The sequence below is a fragment of the Astatotilapia calliptera genome, chromosome 10 (genome assembly GCF_964374335.1).
Source record: "Astatotilapia calliptera chromosome 10, fAstCal68.1, whole genome shotgun sequence".
Classification (NCBI taxonomy): Eukaryota; Metazoa; Chordata; class Actinopteri; order Cichliformes; family Cichlidae; genus Astatotilapia; species Astatotilapia calliptera.
Window position 1 is genome coordinate 20,880,446 of NC_137431.1, and position 22,828 is coordinate 20,903,273.

The 22,828-nt window shown below is 43.4% G+C and overlaps 1 protein-coding gene across 6 annotated transcripts in view; it reads right to left on the bottom strand.

The window, feature by feature from the left end:
- Positions 1 to 22,297, bottom strand: part of LOC113030084 (transcription factor COE1) — a 107,972-nt gene extending 85,675 nt beyond the window's left edge. For all 6 annotated transcript variants that reach the window (XM_026181173.2, XM_026181178.2, XM_026181177.2 and 3 more), the window contains exons 1-6: positions 21,559 to 22,297; positions 20,625 to 20,781; positions 19,851 to 19,914; positions 18,637 to 18,692; positions 13,432 to 13,505; positions 9,253 to 9,321 (exon numbers count right to left, since the gene is read on the bottom strand). In XM_026181173.2, coding sequence (XP_026036958.1) covers positions 9,253 to 9,321; positions 13,432 to 13,505; positions 18,637 to 18,692; positions 19,851 to 19,914; positions 20,625 to 20,781; positions 21,559 to 21,686 — 548 coding nt within the window. In that variant the 5' untranslated portion in view covers positions 21,687 to 22,297. The remainder of the gene's footprint in view (positions 1 to 9,252; positions 9,322 to 13,431; positions 13,506 to 18,636; positions 18,693 to 19,850; positions 19,915 to 20,624; positions 20,782 to 21,558) is intronic.
- Between the last annotated feature and the right edge of the window lie 531 nt (positions 22,298 to 22,828).

Below are 22,828 nucleotides of genomic sequence, written 5' to 3' on the forward strand. Positions count from 1 at the left end.
TCATAATCCCCACATGCGTGAACTTGCATGTACAGTAAATGTGTGATTATGTGAGTCAAGGAATTTTCTTTCTTTTTTTTTTCTTGTCAATAGCAGCGCAAAACATAGTGTTTGTTGTTGTTTGGGCGTGTGCTATGTGTTACTGTGGTGACACAGACGGTGCGCAGATCAGGCAGCTCAGACTGGGAGGGGTGATGTGTGTGTGTGTTCATGTGTGTGTGTGTGTGTGTTAGGAGGTAGATAACAATGCCCCTCTCGGCAGGACACTGGTGCTCTCTTCCTGGTTTGCTTTACACGGGAAACACTGCCCCAACACACACACACAGAGGCACACACAGATATTTATACCTGTATGGGTTGCAATGACTTCACCAGCTCGCCCTGCACAGCCAAACAAAGGGAAACAACAGCAAACCAGTGTCCCTTCAAAACACACACACACACACACAAATAGAGGAGAGTGTAGAGCTTGCAGACTCAGCCGTCCGTTAGATGAGACAAGGTTAGCGTTTTTATTCCGACACGGCTATTAATAATGAAATGATGCATGGCTGGCACATTCGTACTCTCCTCCCCTTTCCTCTCCTCTCTTCTCTTCTACAAATTCCTTCTTACAGTTGTACAAACTCTCATACAGTAGGTAAACACACTCCTGCTCAGCCTCCCAAAACACATCAACCACAAGTTCACTTTGTGGTAAAGGGGGGGAAAAAATTCCACGTCTCATCAGTGTGTCAGTTAACAAGTATATATATGTATGTGTGTGTAATCTGCAGGGAGTTTCCAGATAAACTAAATGTGTTTGCTTTTTAATGACAGAGCTTAAGATATTCACACACACATGCACACACGCCACCGCCAACCACCTATCATGAATGAGCCACTCTGTATGCTTACCTCAATTCCATGTGTGTGTGTGTGTGTGTGTGTGTGTGTGTGTGTGTGTGTGTGTGTGTGTGTGTGTGTGTGTGTGTGCGTGTGCGTGTGTGGAAGAGAGACTAATCGCTGTCCAGTAATAGGAGCATGCTAAGAGAGATCTCTGTGTAGGAGCCCAGAGGCCTTTAGCCACAGTCTCATCGCCCACCTGGAGGTTATCCACATACCACACCAATGCACGCGCTCACACGACAGCTAGTCTTTTGTTAGCCTGCCAGAGAGCCACAGAAGTCAGTCCATTGGTAGGTTACATAATCACTCTCTGACTTAATTAATCAGTAAGTTTGTTGATCAATCAGCCAAGTTAATTAGTCATTCAGCTAATTTGTCAGTTAACTAAATGAAAAGGCGTGCCTTCTGTTCCACGTCGGGATTTTTTCCCCTTACCTGATGTGATAACACACTATGGCGTCTATACAGTGCACTGTGAGGCTTGAACTAATTTCTGAGACAATGTGTCGACTCTACAGATTCAAAAGTCTTTTACGTGCCTACGTAAAAAAATTTTTTTTAGTAGCTTAAATCCATGCCCTCATCGCCTTTGCAGAGCTGAACATGAATTTGGGTAAAAATTCAATTAAACTCCTCTTTAAATATTTATACGTTTACTATGTCAGAGATTGAAATATTTGAACACTTGGTTTTTTACATCCTCAATGGGCACATTTTTCATTGTGCAGTTTAGTAGTCAAATATTTATTACTGGACAAAAAAAAAAAAAAAATCCAGTGCACCACTCACCCGCTGCTGAAAACAGTTGTAGTTTTTGACAACAAGCAGACACCTAAAGTAATCGAGGCATCACAACAGCTTTGAAAGGAACAGATGGGAAAATCTTTGAGACCCTCGTGTCGTGTTTGTAGCTTTTAGGGTAACGTGATCCCTGCCTAAGGGTGGTTATGTGCACTGGGGTGGGGGGTGGGGAGTACCGGGAGACAGGAGCAGGAAGGGGAGGATGAGAGAGGTGAAAAAGGAGGAAATGGGGAGAAAAGAAAAAGGAAAAAGGTGTATGTGTGTGTGGGGGGGTACATATTACACATCTGTGTGGACTCTCTTCAGTTTTGCCCTTTGGCAGTTTTCTTCCTGATACTCCACGCCCAATTCAAATGATACAGAAATGGTAAATGGTAAATGGCCTGTATTTGTATAGTGCTTTACTAGTCCCTAAGGACCCCAAAGCGCTTTACACTTCCAGTCATCCACCCATTCACACACACAAGCCTGATGGAGAAACTTGGCTCTTAAAAATAAGTTGGAATTAGAATTATTCCAATTTACAGACAATACAAAGGAAAATGTTCGGGGGGAAAATGAAAAGAAGAAGAAAAAGTAGATAGACAAAGACAACAACACATATCTCCATCTCTAAACCTAAACAAGCTCCTCTGCGTTAGTTTAGACAGTTAGAGGAAATGAAAATGTGTGTGTGTGTGTCTGTGTGTGTGCATGCATGTGTGTGTGTGTGTGTCCATTAAAACAAGCAGTCAAACTAAATCAGCAAGTAATGTGAATGCCGAGCTTCTAAATGCTGGGACAGGTGCAGACTGAGAGGCTAAATGAGAGAAATGAATAAAACATAGTCCTCTCTGCCTCTTTCTCCCTCTCTCTTATACACTGTTAAATACACACACACACAAACACAGACAGAGAGAGAGAAGTGAACAGTGGCATTATGTCAATAGTATGAATAATTCCCAGCACCGATGACCTTTAACACAGGAAGTGATACTGCAGAGCGTGAGCTGAAAAGAAAGAATCAGCCTCAAATAATTAAATAAGTGTGTGTTTATGAAGTGCGAGACATCTTCACAAACCAGCCAAAGAACCTCAATGTCATCCTCCACACTCACGGAAACACCGAGAATCAATGATGAAGAAGTTTATCTGGTTAAATTCATTTACATTATCCTCCCAAAAAAGTGCAATAAACTTTATAACCACCTAAAAATGACTATATTTGTTGATGCAATCTGTATCGGTAAATAATGTCACAAAGAGAACATCTCACAGGACTTATGGCACCAAAAAGGTTAACTTCATGGAAGCGTGTTTACTGAACTGACCATTTCTAATGGCAGTGACAATAAAAATAGAAAAAAATAGGAAATTAAGAAAATTCAAATTAAGTAACCATAACCGAGCCAGTGAAACTGATGGAAGCAGACAAACCTGGCAACCCAAAGGCAAATGATGCCACTTCTCCCGCCAAAAAACGAGACAACACTACATCTTTCGTAAAGATACAAAAAAACAGCAAATTCTTAGAACAAGATGAAAGTAAAATCAAAGAAATTTAACTCTGTCAGACCAAAACAACTCTCGGGATTTATCTCAGAGAAACAGAAGAACTAGAAGAAGTGAAAAACCACCACTTTGAATGTCTTCTTCACCATCGACAGTGTAAAACCATGATACTGCACTGCACTGTCATGTTGGCTTATATATAAAGTTTCTTTAGTCATTTGTGTCTTATTCAGTATATATACAACCAAGCATTGGCGTTTTTCCAGGAAAAAAAATCAATAGCTGACATTGGAACCTTTAATTTTTGGATTATGCCTTAAAAATAGCATCTGTGATTTTCAGCTGCCTCTTCAATTTAAAAAAAAAGAAAAAGAAATCCAATGTGCTGTTAATGCAATTTTCTTACATTGTACAGTTCATTATTGTACCTGTACCTAATTATGCTGATGCCAAGCAAAGCAAATTAGAATTTGAGAGGATGAAGATCTGAAGGAAACCAGGGCAAAGACAGAAAAGAGCGATGAGGACGGGTCAAGAAAGGAGGAGGCATATTCTCTCACAGTCTATTTTAGATGTGCGTGTGTGTGTGTGTGTGTGTGTGTGTGTGTGTGTGTGTGTGTGTGTGTAGGCTACATGTCAGACAGTGACAGTTGAGCGAACAGTGACATACCAGGTTGGCAGAGATATTTTGGTAACTAGGACAAGTGAGAGTGAGAGGGAGAGAGCAATAGTGAGGAAGACAAAGGCGGAAAAGATGAAGAGATCGTTTAGAAGATCCCTCTCACTTTCTGTCGCCTTTCTTCACCTCACCCCTCCATCCGCCCTCCCTCCTCCTCCGCCTCCTCCTCTCTCCTCTTCTATCTGATTGACAGCGCCCCCTCCTCACCCACCCTGTGCTCTTTGATTGACAGGACTCCCCAGACTGAGGCTCTTATCCCCCTGAAACAAACCTGGCTCTGCTCCTCCTCCTTTCTCTCTTCTGTCTGCCTAGACAAGCTCCCACTCTCCCCCCCTCCCCCCCCTTACTCCTCCTTTCTTCCTTCTGCTCCCTCTAAATGCCATCTTATCATCTTCACCTCCTCTTTCTGTCATCCCTCCATCCCTTCCTCTTTCCCATCATCTCTTGCTCAAGCTCTGACCCCTCTTAACCCTATAGATTACACACACACACACACACACACACACACACACACACAGGGAACCCCTTAAACCCCGAGGCTTATGTGGGCCCCTTTAGACTTTGAGAGGACACATACATTCACATACACTGGTATCCGTAGCACCCCTACACACAGAAAAACACACACTCAAACTGCCTTCCTCGCGCCGCGACACTCGTCTAAGCCCTGAACACACACCACCTGAGACTATAACCCCCTCAAACTGCTCACACACACACAGTCTGAGCCTATTAAGCCAATTGTAGCAGTCTAAACAGGCACAAAGCTGAGCAGTGAGGTAGGTAACCCCTCAGGGCCACGGAGACGAAAACAGAGTCAAAGAAAGAAAAAAGGAGGTTGGGAGAGGGAGCAAAGCAGAGGGGTGTGGAGAGAGAGGGTGAGGTGAAGCAGAGGCACAGAAAAAAGGGAGGAAAAGGAGGAAGCAAGAAAGGGGGAAGTGGAAGTGATGGAGGAAAGTAAGAGAAAAGGGGATGATGAGGATGCTGAGTGATTAAAAAAAAGACAGTAAGAGTTACAAGTAGAAACTGAATGGCAGTCACACACACATAGACACACACACCCAGAGGAGAAGAGTGGTTGTGGCTCTTTAGGAGTCAAGCAGGCGTATGATAGGATAGCGTTGCATGTCGTTAACCCTATATTAACCCTGAGAGGCAGTGGGATGCTCAGTGTGCTATAACAAGGATTAACTGGGCCACACACACTCACAGATACACTCATACGTACATGGTACGATGGGCTAGCTGTCAGTCACACACATGTGCGCACAAGGACTGAGAGACACGCAATGAGCTGTCAGTCACTCTCTTTAATGGTTCGCACAGACAAATGTTTGAATTTGTTAAAGCATGAGTAATGTGTTTAAATGAGCGTGAGCCTTAACTCTGTTCACATGTCGATGTAATGTTTAAATGGTATGTAAATAAGTGTGCTTATGCATATCTCTTCATCTGCCAGTAACCCACTGCAGACTTGGCTGTAGCAACATTTTGGAGCCTTTTCTCTCTACTGTGCGCTGTATATGCTATAATGTAATATCAGTTTCACTTGGCTGAAACCATCCCTGCAGAAGCGTTGGGCAGCATTTATACCATGCAACAGTATCCAGGTCTTAGGGCAGTGGTTTCTTTTCTTTCTGAGAGCTTTCTTTCCAATTTTATGCTGATATGGGGCTCGTTTTAATGTGAGTGCAGATACTCTTCTTTCCTCCAGCATCTCCACAAAAGCCTTTGCTGTTGTTCTGGGATTCGTTTGCACTGTTCACACATTAGTTTCACGGAAACAGAATGCATCTCCTTCCTAAGTATTACGACTGTTGCCCGATCCCATGGTATTTATACTTACATACTATTGTTTGTACAGATGAACATGGTATCTTTCAGGAAATTGCTCACGAGGATGAACAAGGCTTCTGGAACGTCACAATTTTTTTCCAGTGTCGGGGCAGTTTCCTTTGGTTTTCCCATGATGTCAAGCAAAGGGGCCAAGACACACATCGCACTGACTCTGATGATGCTGATTAGCTCATCACAGGCTTCTAACGCTAGTGAGCAAGGTTTCAAGCTGTTTTAATAGCACACTTACTTAAAGTGCCTGGCAAAGTATGTGGACTGGTGGTCCATACATTCACGTGGAAAAGAAAGTTTCTACAGGACTCTATGTATTCCTTTGAAAAACTAAATTGTCGTATGTCTGTATGACTTTGTCAGCCTTTTGCATTGTGAAGGACTTAATTGTGGAGGAAAATCAGCCCACTCTTCCTTACAGCATTGCTTCAGTTCACTGAGGTTTTTGCACAGCTCGCTTAAGGTCCCACCACAGTATTTCAGTCAGGTTGAGGTTTGGACTTTGACTTGACCATTGCAACACCTTCATTCTTTTCTTTTTCAGCCATTCTACTGTAGATTTTCTGCTCTGTTTGAGATCATTGTCCTGTTGCATGATCCATTTTCAGCAAAGCTTTAGCTGTCAGGCTTGGCTGCTGTGCATTACAACCAAACATCTCCAATTTGGTCTCATATGTCCAAAGGACATTGTTACAGAGGTTTTGTGGTTTGTTCAGATGCAACTTTGCAAACCCAAGCCGTGAATAAACGCCCCAGACCACCAAACTGCCAAAACGTCTTCTTCTATAGAGGCGCTCACATCTGCTGACGGTCAGTTAAGTGCATTAGCGTCCATCATCCCACATTTTCACATAACTATAAATCCAATGCGGAGCTTGGCACGTGCACATCTGCATGTTGTAGCTTCATACTATCACCAGAGGGCAGTGTAAAAAAAACAGATCACAGACAAGAATGTGGGATACTCTTGTTTATGTTTGTGCTGTTTTTGGTCTTTTAGTTGAGCCGTTAAAAAGAAGGAATTTATCACAGACATCTTTGTAGCGAAGACGCCATTTTTTGTTTCATTTCTTCTTCATCCCGAAACATTGGCATTACCTTTCAGTTCAAGCCAAATTGTCAACCAATCCGTATTGTACCTTTGTAACTATTATAACTAAATGCAGCATACACTTGAGTATGTATAACCACAGATGCAGGGGGATATATCTGCTAAGCCCTTAATGTTTTCATTGTAACTGTTTAAAATAACTATTAAAGTTACATTTTGAATATTTCTTTGGAGTGGGTGAGTTAATTCGAGCTCTACTTCTGTTTACAATCAATGACACTTTAAGCTGTCATTTTGACTTTGCCTCATTCTCTCTCCACATGTTTGCGTCAAACAGCAGAGCTCCAGATGTTACACCAAGAGGCTGTGAACCACTGCAAAGTGGAGGGGGCAACAGGAAGTATCCCACGGTATCCACGGTAACCTTGACATTCCATCTTGACCAAGTTCCCTGACATCTCCCACAATTCACTCCGCTTTTCTCCTCCTGCCGTGGAAAATGAGACGTACACCCCCTGTGTGTGCGCGCACACACACACACACACTTCAATAGTCATCAAGCATCAATGTAACAAACAGTGACACACGTATTATGATTATGCAGCTATTACTTTGTCAGTTTGTGTCTAATATATCAGCTATTCTTTTAGGGGCCAAACCCAAGCCTTAGCCATGAATCCACACACGCAGATTACATACACACTTTCTAGGCAAATATATAAAAGGCTGTAAGCTGAGACGTTTGAGATAGCCGAAAACAGGAGAATTGGGCGGTGGTGTGGCAATACTTATAATATCCTTCACGAACACACAAATGCACGTATAGCGTATGACACACGCACACGTTTGTGCACTTAATAAGATTTCTCCAAACACAAAGAAAAAGAGGAAAGAGGAGTTTTGCACCGTATAGAGCGAAACCTTGTACATCCCCTCCAAAGTGGCGAGAATAAAGAATCTCATTCATGCCAAATTATCCCTGTAATAACCTTTATGACCTCTGTTTGCGGCGCTGATCACACTGATGTTTGTCTTTATGAACCTTTAGTGAAGAAGCACTGAAGGACAGTCTGTAGATACAAAGCTGAGAGTCTATGGTGTGATTACTGTTCATCAGACGCTCATAAGCCACAATATTTAAACCTCAGTTTCAATTGTGTGGTTCCTCACGCCACACAATGGGGGTATGCTTAGGGTAGGGCATGGGAACACTGTCAGTGGATCGTCTGGGTCCTGTAAGTTGTGGAGTGTTTCCTCCGTATATCTCACTTGGTCTAGCACATCTTACATGCAGTATGATTGGACTGGAATCTGGAAATCTGGATATCCCGAGGCAGGGTCAAAACCCCGAACTCTTTGTCGTGTTTCTTGAGCCATTCCAGAGAAGTCTTTGCAAGAGTACTAGTGCCTCAGGGAGTGTGCTTGGACTGCAACAGTGTCTAGATGCTGTGAAAGTAATATCCACATGAATGCCGGCACCCACTGCACTGCAACAAGAAGATCTGAGGTATTTACCTCATCTGTCAGTGCTTTTAATGTTGCAGATGATCAGCTTATATTATAATTGCCAAAAATCTTTCACAAACTGAAACTTAAACATCTGGTCATGGTGAAGTAAGAAAAAAAAGAAACACTTGGTACAAATCTGCAGGAATATGATATTTTGTACAGTGATTTAAGTTGTGTAACAATGTGGTGACAGGGAGTAGAATATTTCACTCCTCTTCCTGTGAATTACTCAAACACATGCAGACAGACCGACAGAACTGCTCGCACAGGGTTAAAACAACTGCCAAGGAGAAATCAGATTAAAATGAGGTTGGATCTTATTTCAGTTTTTCTCTGTCACTTTTTTTTTGTTCTTCTTCGCTCATGACCCACTTTTCTGTGCTGCTGCAGGAGAGACAGAAAGAGGGGTGGGGTGGATGTTAAGGGAGGGATAACTTCAGTCCTCTCCTGTGACAGACAGAAGGGAAGAAAGAGAGCGACAGACAGACAGAGACGAGCGGCAGGAAAACAACAGACGACTCCTGCTAGTGAGCTGCTTTGTGTTTCGCGTGACGTAGAGGAAACACACATTCATCTGAGCACTCAAGTCTGAAAGTGCGCCTTTGGGATGTAACAGAGCAGCTGATGTGTATTTGTGTCCCCTCTGCAAAGATCGATGATTACGTTACTAGAGTGCGCATGTACATGCAGATAAAACCTGTGTGTGTGTGTGTCTGCAAGTGTAATTCCACACTGTCACCACCCACTCATGAGTCCTGCTGTTTGACTTATAAAAGCAAAATTGGTTTCTCAAATGCTTCCCGTGCATCTGAGGCCGCTGATTCTATCGAGGAGTGACAGCAGCTCATCCAAACACACAAACATCCTGTCCCACCGCGCCGTTCAAACGGGTCAGCGCACAAACCCTCGTCCACTGTGTGTCTGTGGGTGTGCGCAAGTGTGTGCGTAAGGAGAGAGAGAGAAGAGGCAAAGTGAGAGACAGTACCTGTCGATGATAACAGGGTCTGAGGGTGTCTCATTACGGTTTCCACAGCTCTTCTTGTCACAGCACCGACTACGGGAAGAGAAAAGAAGACCGTCAGGGAAGAAGACACAGGGCAAAGTGGGGGGAAATTTGGGCATAGGGTACATTTTATGGAATTTCCAGATTAGAGGTTTAAGTGGGAGTGTTGCAGTGCGTGCCTTTCGTCTGCACTGATAAAACAAATTTATTACAACATCTGCAGAATTTGTCCCAATCTGTCGAAAACAGGCCATAGTGAATTTTACTGAAAGTCTTTCAGAGAAATCTGCCCTGAAAGCAAGGATAAAAATAGACCTGCAAGACAAGGAAAGTGACTGTATAGCAGGATCTGAAGGAAATACACTGTGGGATCGCTGCTTTAACAAATACATTAAAAAAGACACTGCCGGATTTATTGTTGGTCGTGGTTTGTCTCACTAGTGGGTAATTTGTTGCTGTGGTCACTGCCTAGCATTTCTTTTTTCCATTTTCTCCACTTTTTACTGCTGAGCTGGTTGATATTCATTACCAGTGTTCCCAGTATAAGGTGCACCTTTAACCACAGTTTGCCCATCTGGCTCAAACAATCAACTATTAAGATAGTAGTTTCATCCGAATCCCAACAACCTCTCAAACATTCAGGTTTTTAGGATTGGGCTCAAATAGATGATTTAATTTTGCACAGCACATTATAAGAACTACGCAGGTAGTAATTTAGCTGAATAGCAAAATAATATAAAGATAAGTTCCAGAGCTCCAGGCACCAAGATCGTGTTTTGGCTTAAAACTGATCTTTTAACAACCTTAACCAGATGTTGCAAAGCTCCATTTTCCATTTTGCAAGATTGCCAGGACTCCTGCCCCTACATTACACACGCATATACTAACATTACATGCTAGGTCACAATTTTACAGCGTTTATTGTAAAACACCATGCTTTGTGCTGTGGAGAGCCACAACACTTTTTCCTATGAAACTAGATTGTAATGGGGCATTACACCTATTTTCATAGCCCATGAAGGTGACTGCATAATATGATTGTAACTCTGGGGTTTTGTAAAGTCTCAGAATAATAACCTCTCCTGGTGTCAATATGATACTGTTGGGGTTATGAAAGGTTAATTAGTTAAAATCCCCTCCACATGTGTTGCAAGAAAATGTTTTCATGAGTACGTAATTAACAAGCTGAGATCATTTAGATGCTTATAGTCAAGTTTTTTCCAAAGGCAACATAACCAACAGCATAATCGTCTGGAAATCGAGCGCGAAAAGTCCATCCTAATTGTACTGATGAACCATCAGGTAAAGTGGAGATGGAAACAAAAAAGAAGCCCGAGGCTCCAAAAACACGTGGGTGGTATACGCACACGCACGCACGCACGCACGCACGCACGCACGCACGCACATATGTGAGAAAAAAAACAAAACACCTGACATGGTTACCGAAATTCACACGTGTACTACAAGTGTGTCAAAAAGGCTTTCTTCCATGCATCAATTATGAATAAAGGTGTAAGCAGGAGGGCGGAGGATAAAGATGGCTATGGGTGGGGAGGGGGGGGGTAAAGAGTGAGAGGGTGTGCGTGGGATGGAGAGCTAAACGAAGAGGGTGAGAAGGGGAGGGAGGGGAGAGGAGGGGTCTGGGTGGGAAGAAGAGGAAGGGGAGACATCTCGGGTTTCCCGCTGTCACAGATGGCAGAGGTAGAAAGAAAGCGACTGATACGTTACACCTTTCTCATTGTCTCCGCTATCTGCCGCTCTTTCTGCTCTCGCTGTCGTTTGCTCTCTGCCGCTCTATGAACTGGGTCATTACACTGTAACTTTGGAGAGCAGAGCGCAGCAACAGAGAGAGGTTAGAGAGAGGAATCAAGCAGGAGATCAGGGACCGGGGTGGGGGGTGAAAAAGGAAAGCTAAACCAGATGAGGGAGAGGTAGAGGGAAGGTTGGGTGATGGCGTGGGAAACAGAGGGGATGGAATAGATGTGAAGGAAACTTAAGGGACAGAAGAGGAAGTGGAGGAAGGAGAAGAGTGTTTTATGCTATGAAAGGAGAAGGAAGGGGTGGGATGGGAGTAATGCAGGACCTATATCTGTAGATGCTGGTGAGCTAATCATCTGCTCTAACATGCATCTCCCACCAAACACACATAAGACATGATTTTCACCTGATCTTTGTGCTTTAATCACTGAAACAATGAGTCCAAATCGATGCAATGTCTCTTACTTGCAATTTACATGTGTTGGGAGGGAAAATGCCAAAATAAATTCACAACTTACAAACTTTGTTTTTTGTCTCTGTAAATGAAAAATCTTTGGATATTGACTGTTGGCCAATCAAAGCTAATTAGATAATGGGTGTTTAACTTTAATTTTAATAGTCAGAATGATTAGCAGCTATGTTAACATGTCAGTGATCACATGATATAAATAAAGTCAAGAGATTAGCCTTAGATTTTGATTAGTTTAGCAAACATAATAACTTAAAAACATAAGTGACAGGCTCATCACTAATCCATAATTCTATTCCTGGAGAGATATGTTTCATTCAAATGTCTGTTTAAAAAAAAAGATACAAATAATAACAGATAAACGTCTGCTTACACAGAAGCTGAGCAGCCAAGGATTTTCCAAATTCACAGAAATTTGTCTAAAAGTATATTTCATGTCCTGGAGTTTCCAAAGAAATGAAAACTATTATGCTAAAATGTCCACAATAAATTAAACTCACCTTAAAAATAAAAGCAATTTCAACCAGCTATACCGAGGCTGCTCTGTCAGACAGAGTGAAATAAAATATCTACAATGCCATAAAGCTTCTTGATTTGAAAGAGGGCAAATGTTAAAATACACTGAGCACGACCAACATTTGTATTAAGCGCGTTCATTGAAGCATCTATTGTCCAATTTTAGAGTGAAATCACTCACGTATTCGTGCCAGCGCTCCAGCCAATTTTGCAACGCAGGTCTTTGTGGTGGCAGATTGGCTGGGAGCATATGGCTAATAGCACTGCCGTGACAATAAGCAAAACTGATTAATGGACGCCCTGAGCTCTTTGTGTGTGTGTGTGCGTGTTGTGTTGTGTGCAAAGCCCCCGCTGCAGAATCAGCATGTGAGAACATGAGGCAACAGCCGTAACTTTGACCTCAGCGGCTGTTGAAGACAAGCGACTGTTTACACTCGCTGCAGAAGCCATACTTTCTGCACTGTTGCTCCCCCAAAGGAAGTATTTAAAACAAAATCCTGCAGGACAGAACGAGCACCTTCTACTGTACGAGAGTCATACCGTACAGGTTACGCAAGCACATTTGATTCAGGTCCGCAATTATCCTCCACTTGATGAACGGCAATAATTTACAATAAAATCTGTTGCCAAATTGTTTATTTATATATTCACTGTAAATCCGAATTTCAATTGGTCTATCATGAGCCTCTCCAGCTGAACTGCCTGAGGAATATTCACCAAGCTATACGATGAAGTATTAGTGGGCCTGATTTCACAACTAAAGTCCCTGTATGCGCATGTAGATGAACCCCAATTTATATTGGTACAGTTAAAGTTTTTCAGTGACAAGGTCAAGGAAAAAGAACAACGTAATTCATGTGCTAAATCTGAATTTTTATAACTGCGCTGTGCAGGGCTCTGAATACACAAGCATACTTCTTTGTGTCTACGGATCTATGTGTGTGTGCGAGTGTGTGTGTGTGTGTGCGCGAGTTCCTGCCTATTTTTTATAGTCAGATTGAAGAGCAAGGCCCATTTGTTAGCCATGAAACAACAGAAGGGTTCAGATTGACTAATGAGTTTCTCTGTGTCCTAATTAACCAGGCGTCAGAGACACATGCGCACACAAAATACACATGTTCTCGCGCGCACGTTTCCTATTGTATAGGATAGGTCGGCAAAACGTCCCTATAAATAGAACTTTCCTCCCAACCTACTTCCAAAGAAATTCATCTTAAGCTTATAATTAAAGCAACAACTATGATAGCCAAAACTCATCTTCCTCAACAGATAGGGCTTCAGGTGTGTGTGCGTATGTGCGTGTCGGGGGGGTTAATGAGGGTGACAAAATAAGAAATGTACATAGCGGTGATTGGTGAGAACTTCACAGGCAAAGTATGCTGGAGGAGAGAGGAGAGATGTGATGCATCTGTTCTCACCTGCACATGATCTCATGTGTCAGTAGCACTCTGCACATCTCTGGGTTCTTGTCCTGGCCTTCGTAAACAATCGGCTGAAAAGAAAGAGGAGAAGAAGAAAGCGGAGAGTTAAACTCGCAGGCTCCAGCGTGCTCATTTCACAGCACACCAAAGCCTCTTACTGTTTTTATTTACGGTGTGTGAGTGGCTCACAGAGATCCATTTAACTGATATGTAATACAACAACAGAGCAATCATCAGAAGTTGGACCGATGAGATTTGTTAATGGGATCCGTGAATTGTTTTTGTGGGAACTTTAAACCTTCATTTTCAAAAAAAAAGCTTTGAGGAAATTACTATCTTAATAGTAGATTTATATCATAACGAGCATGAAGCTGCACCTTGACTTGTAGTTTTTCTGTAACGTAACTGCACCGTACACTAAGAATAGCGCCAAAGTGTTATTGAGATAATAGGTTAGGTCCCACTTCACCTCCATGAACGCATCCTTCATCAGTAGCACCTCTACTTCACATACACTCACACCCATTGTGTCTCACACCCCTCCTTACACACACACACATGCACACATACGCACACACGGAGCTGATTCACACTCATTGTTTTAGAAAATCCTCAAAATAACAACCATCATCTCATCGGCTCCGGAGAATGGTCCTCACATTTTCTGCCTCTGCTGCCGAGGCTTCACCTGCTTCTGTTACACAACACTCCTGCGCTGCTATGGAAGCAGAATAAACCGGCATAAGTCACACACCACTAAGCTACCTATCAATCAATACGCACGCCCTGTCAGTCTTTGGTCTGCAAAAGCTGGTTTGATGTGTCGTACCGAAAACTGCGGCGAGCCTGACTGAGTGACAAGATCGCTTTCCTCATGAGCAGCCAGGAAGTTTCTCTGCCCTTTAAAATCATCTCTGGCTCATGTTTAGACTGCCTGCTGCCATCAAGTGAACAATGATGAATGAATAAAGCTGATTTTAAGACCACTTAACAAGGCCACACTGACACCGCCATACTTGGAAAATGAGACATGTATATTCACATGTTAATGCATACCTATGTTATGTCTAAGTAGCTTTAAAGCTTATGGACTGTCAGATATACTACACATGGCCCAAAACTCAAATGCAAACCCTCTAAGAAGAATAATCAGTGCTTTTATTTCACCTGTGATTCCTTGTCATTCTCCATGAAGTGAAATTAACAGGGGCACACTTTGCTGGTTGCATAAAACAGGATTCAGGGGCACAGTGGAGAGGCTCTGAACCTCCCAGTGGCTTCTTATTGGGGCCTCAAGATGAGCAAAGGGTGTAGGCTGAACCTCTCATTTGTACCAACTATGTGAAACTTAATGGAAAGCAGTGACAGAGGCTGTACTGTCTGAGGGCCCCAGTATTGTAGCCTAAAGCATTTCATACTAATAGCTAGCTGTGTTTTCTGGAATTGGAGCCCCCATGTGTTTCAGGCCCCGAGGCCCTTGTCAGTTACAATTTTCCATGCATGTGCATATTCCATTTGAACCCCTCCTCCCCACGCCTGCAGGAAATCTATCGATATGTGAACCTGGAGACCGAAAAGCTCCTGGTGGTCCAGGATTCCAGGGATGTGCACCCACAGTCGATTCAAGCACGGGGTGAAAATATGAAACAAAAATGAGCTCATGGAGGAATCTGCACCAGGCTAAGCTGACATTCTCCAAGAAAAGCCAATCTGACCAAAAGCTGTCAAAGCGTCTGATGCAAGTTCAAATACGCAGGAAAGAAAATAAGCGTTTGTTCAGATTGTAAATATTTTAAATGACCTCAGACAAAGAAGAAAAAAAACCGCTCCCATTAACACACTACTGAGGTTGATCCGACACCCAACATCTGAAACTCTTTCTGGAAACGCTCACTCATCAACATTTGAACCGTAAAATCCCCCTGATTGCCCTTTAATGAAAGCCAAATCTAAGTGTGGGGAAACGCAGAGAAGGACAGAATTCTGACAGAGCAAATCTGAAGAGGAAACGTGTTTTATAAACCACAGTTGTGTCTGTGATTAGTCCTGCTCCTCGCGCCATGGGAAAAGAGTGGGCCAGGAGAAAGCAATGAGCTTGCTCCCTAACCTCGCCGAGCGCGCATCACCATCATCTCTTCCCTTTTTTTTTTTGCACTTTGCTATTTTCTTGTCTTACGCCCACACGCAAACACACAAGTAAACCATTAAACCTTTGGCTGGGTGAATGCATTGATCTTTCTAAACAGAACAGCCGTGTCGCCCGTGACACGTACCACCACATAACAGCCCACCTCCTTTATTTAAGGCGATCGGGTCAACAGCATAGATGAGCTACAGTCTGGGTCATGCAGCAAAAGTAAAAGTTTGTAACTGTAAAAGACATCCAGTTCTTTCCCACCTGACTGATTGCTGCTCGCCCTGTGCCAACAATCTTTCTTTTTTAAACCAGTTTGGTTTTCGAGAGAGGTCTTGCGTTACGGAAGGTAAAACAAAACATTAGTATTTACAGCAGAACTGCATGAAACTAAGGTCTAAAGTTTCTAATTGGTCTGCCCTCATGGCAGCTGGAGACCTCTGGAGCTCCAAAGAGGAAAAAGTGACAATGCAAACTTCATCCACCCTCTGTGACAGCCTCTTGTGTTAGTGTGTACCTTCCTCTACCGCCACGGCCCACGTTTGCCACTTTGCCTGCTCTGCTCCTCTCTTTCATCTGCTTTTCCCTCCTCTGTCTCCTTCCTCTCTCCACCTCAGCAGGCCTTTCACACAGCATCTTTGCTTCTCTGTTCCCCACCTTTGAAGTGGCGTGATATGTGCGGCATGTAAACAAGGATCCGTTAAGCAGGGGAACACACTTCCTCCTGCGTTAGTGTCAGGTCGACTAGCGAGCTAGTGATCCGACAGGGCCGCAGTGACAGACGCTTTATTCTCCGGGACAGAGTCGTGATCAACGAGCTCCACGCTCTGCTTCTGAAGACTAGGAGGTGCTCTCCTTCTCCGTTTAACACAATCAGTTCTGGCCCTCAGCGCACAAACACAGAACAGGTAGACTTACAGAAATAGAACAGAAACAGGCAGCAGCTTTTAAATGCCAAATGTTGGAGTAGGCTTTTCCTTTACTGGCTGTTAAATCACAGTGAGAAGGGCGGAAAAAAACAGAATAAAAGCCGTTTGCCTCATTATAGTGTGTTGCACATACTCTGAATTACAGAGTCGAATATTTAAGTAAAACTAAAATTAATACTTTACACCGCTGATCAACTACTAAAACTGAGAAATTCATACTAAAAACAAATCTATGTTTCTATGGTTTACTCTGAATAATCTTAGAGAAATGACCCTCTTGCTTTCTTGTTTTTATCGTCTTCTGTTTCTGGGCTTTTAAACAGTGAAATGTGTGAAAGGTATGCTACTACGGCACCAAGAGAGATTAACGAGACTAGAATAAGGCTGGATTTTCGAGCATTTGCATCATGACAAATGTAAATATTGATGATTATTTCCTAAGTTGTAAAACAGAAAGCCTGTTTCATTATCACGGTTACAAACTCAGCAGCTCTTTATTTTGTGTGTTCCTGTCAAAAATGTGTTTGGGCATGCTGGGCTCGGGTCGTGTGTTTTCAATTTTGGTGGATGAAGCCACATCTTGTTAACAACCAGTGAAATAAGAGCGACACCAGTGCAACCTCTGGTCTTCTGTGTGGCTTCTTCTTCTTTTCTTTTTTTCTTTTTTCCCCCGCCTGGCAAGACAACAGTGGGTGCGAACAAATGCCTGTGTGTGCGGTTAGAGACAGCGGCCATGACATCACTGACCAGCTAAGCCAACCTCGCGACTGTTTTGGTTTGACCACCTGTTAAAGTTCCATTCCTCCACTACTGGGAATAACACACACACACACACACACACACACACACACACACACACACACACACAAACTGAAGCGAGCATGCTTTACGCCTTCTCCAAAGCACCTTTGCACATTTACTGTATACATACAGCACTAAACACCTGCTCCCCTTCCACATCCACACAGCCACAGAGCAGCACTCACACAGTGCAAGGAAGGCACCACAGGTGCAGCACACCTGCCTCCATCCTTTTTCCCCCCCCTTTTCAAATATTGAAATTCTAAAAAGCCATTAATTTTTTCAGCATGAAAAAGTGTGCATGTATTTAATTTTTTCAAACTCTACAGGAGAAAGTCCCAACTGTGTGTATGCGTGTGTGTGTGTGTGTGTGTGTGTGTGTGTGTGTGTGTGTGTGTGTGTGTGTGTGTGTGTGTGTGTGTGTAGCTGGTTGTCACCCCACCAAGCCGAACCTAAAGAGTGTTATTAGGAAACAGTGTGGTCTCTTAGGCCTGCCAGCGTGCACACACACACACACACACAGTATGTGGTGCAACGTGGCAGCAGTAATGTGAGACTGTCAGAGCCTGGAGTCACATTAGTAAGTATTCAGTGCATGGTGGGCTTCTTGGCTCCTCATACCTTGGCTTTCACAACACACACACACACATTTTGAATTCCATCAGGCAGATAACTCTCACTCGCACTTTCTTCATGAACAAAAACAATCAGTTTTCATCCTGACTTTACCTGCGGGACCAGGAGCGCACAAACTGAAAATGCATCCCTGTCTTCCCGCCTCTCTCCTCAAACTCTACCTGCTCCTCTCTCTGTCTCCCTCCCTCTCTCTCTCTCGCTCTCCCTCCCTCTTATAAATGTACACATAAACAAAAACAAGAGCATTACCAGAAAAATTGGATCTGATCGGAATGCTTGATACGCAGCAGACCAAATCCCAGAGGTGCCCTTATATCTTTCCACTTCCTACTGCGAGCAGCAGAATTACGCTCCTGTTCCTCAACACCCGCTCGCTGCCTCCTCACTCTAATCACAGCGAGAGGAGCACAGGCAAAAACGCCTGGAGCCATGTGTGTGTGTGTGTGTGTGTGTGTGTGTGTGTGTGTGTGTGTGTGTGTGTGTGTGTGTGTGTGTGTGTGTGTGTGTGTGTGTGTGTGTGCCCCCACCCACATACACTGTGGAAACACCCACCCATTGAATCATACACGCATAAACATTCATTTCTGTGTGAAATAGAGGAGGGCGGCGGAGAACAAGAGGATCAGTGGAGCAGCTCTTTGTCAGAGAGGTAACAGGAGAGGTGACAGACCGCTCTGAGAGTGTGTTAGGGTGTGTGTTTACCTGTTTAGTCATGGAGTCTATGAGTCGAACATAAAAGTCCTGCTCTGTTCTGATGCCTGTTGGGATCCAGAGGAAGGGAGAAATATTGTAAACTTTACACATATTTTAACACACAGTGCAGCACGTTGCAGGGCATTTAAAATACGTGGAATTAGGTTAGCAAAGTGGCAGCAGCGGGAACAAGGAAACGAGATTAACGTCATTTACAGCAATAAGCTCGCAATAAATAAACAAAGGAGCGGGGCAAACGTAATTCTGACTGCAAATTCTTTCTTCTTAAAGCTTTTATTAATGTTTCCTATTTAGGCCTGAAATGTGAGTCAGTGGAGAACAGTCTGAGAGCAGAACGCTTTAAACGCTCACACTTGCGACTTGACACACAGTGGCTCCTTTTTAACGAGGCAGAAAGGGGTTGTGAAGAAGGTGAGAGGCTTATTAAAGATCAGCCAGCAGCTGCTCATCAGTTCAGTGTGAAAATAAATGTTGTTCAGCTTCTGCATTTCTCTCTGCTGCGATGCAAGCCTTACGCCAAGCCGGCTGTATCCATATAGCTCCCAAATCACACGAAAATCACACGTTTAACTCGGCATAGTTTACACAACACGAGACCTTGGGCGTTCAGCCCCGTGTTAAGGTGGTAAATAGATTCAAACACCTTGTTTGTTGACTTATCTGATAAATTGCTTGTGCCTATTCTGACTCCCAAATATCAACACATGCGAGACACGAATTGTAGCTATTGTTTATTACACAGGAGGCTGGTGCTGTGATGTCCCTGCTTGGGTTAGAGTGCAGCTCACACTGTCAAAAAATTATTTTAAAAAAAAAAAAGAAAAAGAAAAATAAAGAGCACATAAAACTGGACAAACTAATTTAGGGACAGTGACAGCAATGAAGCCACAAAGCTGGGTCACATCCTGTAACAGCTGCCTTGAAATTTGACTAATCGAAGTCGGTCACGTTACACAATCGTGAATCTCTGCCCTGCAATTTCGTTGACATAAATTCTGGAAGCCTTGATAACCCATTGCAACATTTTTTTTTACTACTTTGAGGACAGGACCCCCCCCCCCCCTCAAGAATCAGCTGCTGCCTGTGTGAATATCATTAAGTGTCTGATAAAATAAGACATGAAGCTGATCTGGCAAAGCTGACTCTAACTATGCATGCATATATATGTGTGAGTGTGTGTGTGAGTGTGCCAGTCTGCTCACCATTACTGTAAAGAAGCTGTAGCCTGTAATGAATCCCGTTATTGGTCTTCTCTCCGCTGGTCTCCTTGACACACACACAACAAACACACAGCTGTTTATGGAAAATTTAACACCATTTTTAAAAAATAGCAAGAAATTAATTTTTTCCTCTTTTCACATGTAGGCTAGTGAAGCATACATCCAACTTAATGAATTCTTTACAGCGGTCTTGCATTAAATAAAAGCTGATTTATGCTCAGAGGAGTGCAGCCCTGTAATTTCTCCGTGTGTAATCGTGGTGTTATTGTGGATTTTTAATTCCTGCGTAATTACTAGTTGTGTTCGGAGGGCCAATAAATCCAACACGGAATTCTCCCGATACATTTCATCTAATTTAAGCCAAGTCATAATTGATGAGAAGCCCGGGCTGCAGCGCCGTTGTTTATATAGAACAAGTGGTTGGGTTGAATGGAGCTGTAAATTAAAACAATTTAAACTCCAAAAGGCATTTTTTTTTATTTATCAAATACACACGAGGGTTTAAGGAGGTTTGTGCCTTACAGTAAATTTATAATGCTTATAATATTGTATTTTTAGTTTTTAATAATAATAATAATATAAATAATAAGAATAATAATACAAACAATTAAAGGACAGGTAGTTCATTAAAATGGGACGTTAAAAATTCATTCAATAATGTCAGAAACCAAATTTAATATTCGAGGCCTTCACAAAATCTCAGTAATCTTCCTTCATCTAAAAACTCTTAAGACCAACGTGTATTTCTGAACCGACCTTCTCTTTTTCGATGAAGTCCACGAAGCTCGTCCTCTCGATCTCCACCGGCTGGCCCTGCCGGTCGTACAGAGCTAGGACGAAGTGGAAGAAGTTGGACTTCCGCAGGTTGGAGGGCGGCTGCTTCTCAAAGTGAGCCCGAGCCAGACCCACTCCACTGCAGACACACAGACGGAGGGGGTGTTAGAAGCAGTCAGAGGATGTAAAGTTTTTATGTTGTAAAAATTAGAAAAATTCAAAATTAATATAAGAAGGAAAGCAAATTAAATAGTAATAATTATGTAAAGTTAACCTAAAATAAATAAATAAAAACAAACCTAAAGGGCCTACAAGCACTGAAAGTATAAAATCTAGCTTGTGCTCTTTTTTTTTTTTGGCAGATTTTCCTCTTATTTTAAAGATTGTGATTATGAAAGCTGCCTGTTTTATTTAATTATCTCCTGCATCTGTAAACCAACTTGAAGCACAAACTTGCTGTTCGCGTAAAGGGGAGATCGTGATAGATCCACGTTTACTGTGACTGGCTGTGGTTCAGTTGGAGAATTTTATTCCCTTCTAATAAAACAACGAGTAAGTTTGAAAATGGGGGGAAGTACAGGACTGCATTTATGTATTTGTTCTTTGTTTTAATCCTTAATAAATCGCATCTGAAACATATGCGGAAAAAATAATCTCTAGACCAAGCACATGCTGCTTACAACTGTTTAGTTAATGACAGCTTGTGTGGTAGAATTGTTCTGAATGAGATTATTAATTCTACAGATGATTTTATCAGCAGTTGAATGGACAGATTTTTTTTCGGACTGCTGCACTTCCATTCCCAAAGTCTCAATTCTTGTACAGCTGCAGTATCCTGGAGGAGAACACGCAGGCTGATTCCATCTTTCGGTAAATGAGTGATGGTGGAAGTGCTCCTCACTTAGGCACAGCTCACCTTTGGGCGGCCGTGTTGGCGTCCAGCACGCCGCCCCCCTGCATCCAGCTCCGGACGTTCATTCCTCCCAGCGGCTCCTCTTTCAGGCTGCTGCCGCTTCTCTGGATGCTCTCCTGGATTCCAAACATTAACAAACCTCCTGAGCTCGATGCAAGTCCCTCCGTTTGCCTTTCTCCTCCCGGCTTTGCACTTGTTCTCTGGCGGATCCCTTTCAGTGACTCGAGCGGAGGAACCTTGAGACGCACTCTTGCTGCTGGTGCTGCGTGCGCTTAGAAAGACCTCAATCCAGCGTGCACCCTTTATTCCACTTTCTCTTGTCCTGAGGAGGGAGTTGGTGCTAAAACGGTAGGCGAATCATAATAAGTCATAAAATCCAGAACATCCAAGCACTTAAAAAAAAGGGTTAAAAATCGCACGCCCTGTGCGTAAAATATGTGTGTAGGGTGGAAAAAGTCACTCCTGGTGCGCGTGGAAACCCACCGCTTTGGGCTGTCACAGAGAAAAAAACAGAGAGATCAGCTAGTACCCGGATCAGATGTCATCATTTTCTGACACTTCTTTCTTCCTCTTTTTTTTGCTCTCGCTCTCGTCTCTGCCTCAGCTCAGTGGTCCGGGACGCGCTGGCGTCGGTGATGTCCAGAGCTGCGCTGCTTCCCGCGGAAGACTCCCGAGCTCTCGCCACTCCGCTCTCTCTCTCTCGCTCGCTCTCCCTCTCTCTCAGAGGAAACCGCTTTGTGACTCTTCCCAAAGGACCCTCTCTGAACCAAACACGGCTTCTCCCGCCCCGGGGGGAGAGAGAGAGAGAGAGCTGGGATGGAAAGGGAATGAGGGGAGGGGACAGCACGGGAAGAGAAGCGAGGAGACGCCCCCAAACAAAGAATAGAGAGGAGTTAGGTCTGCCCCGCGTGCAGTGGCCACGGAACTCCTTCTCCCGCTGTCCTCCTCCGGTCCGCTTTCTCCTCGTTTTTTGAGGGGAGGATTTCTAATAAACGTTTAGAAGGTTTTCTGTAAATGTGGAGATGAAGTCCTGCGCGAATCCGTGCTGAAAGTTCAGATAGAGGAGCTGAAAAAGGGGGGGGGGGGGGGGGGGGCAACGGCACTTCAGCAGAGTGGACATCACAGGGCAATCTCAGACATTTAACCAGCGTGGGCAGTTTCGTTCTAGTCTATCTAAGAACAGAACAAACGCCCCAAAACACGATTTTAATCTTTCTGTCTCCATGACTCAAACCTTAGTCGCAGATTTAGTTTTTGTTTAAAATCATAGTAA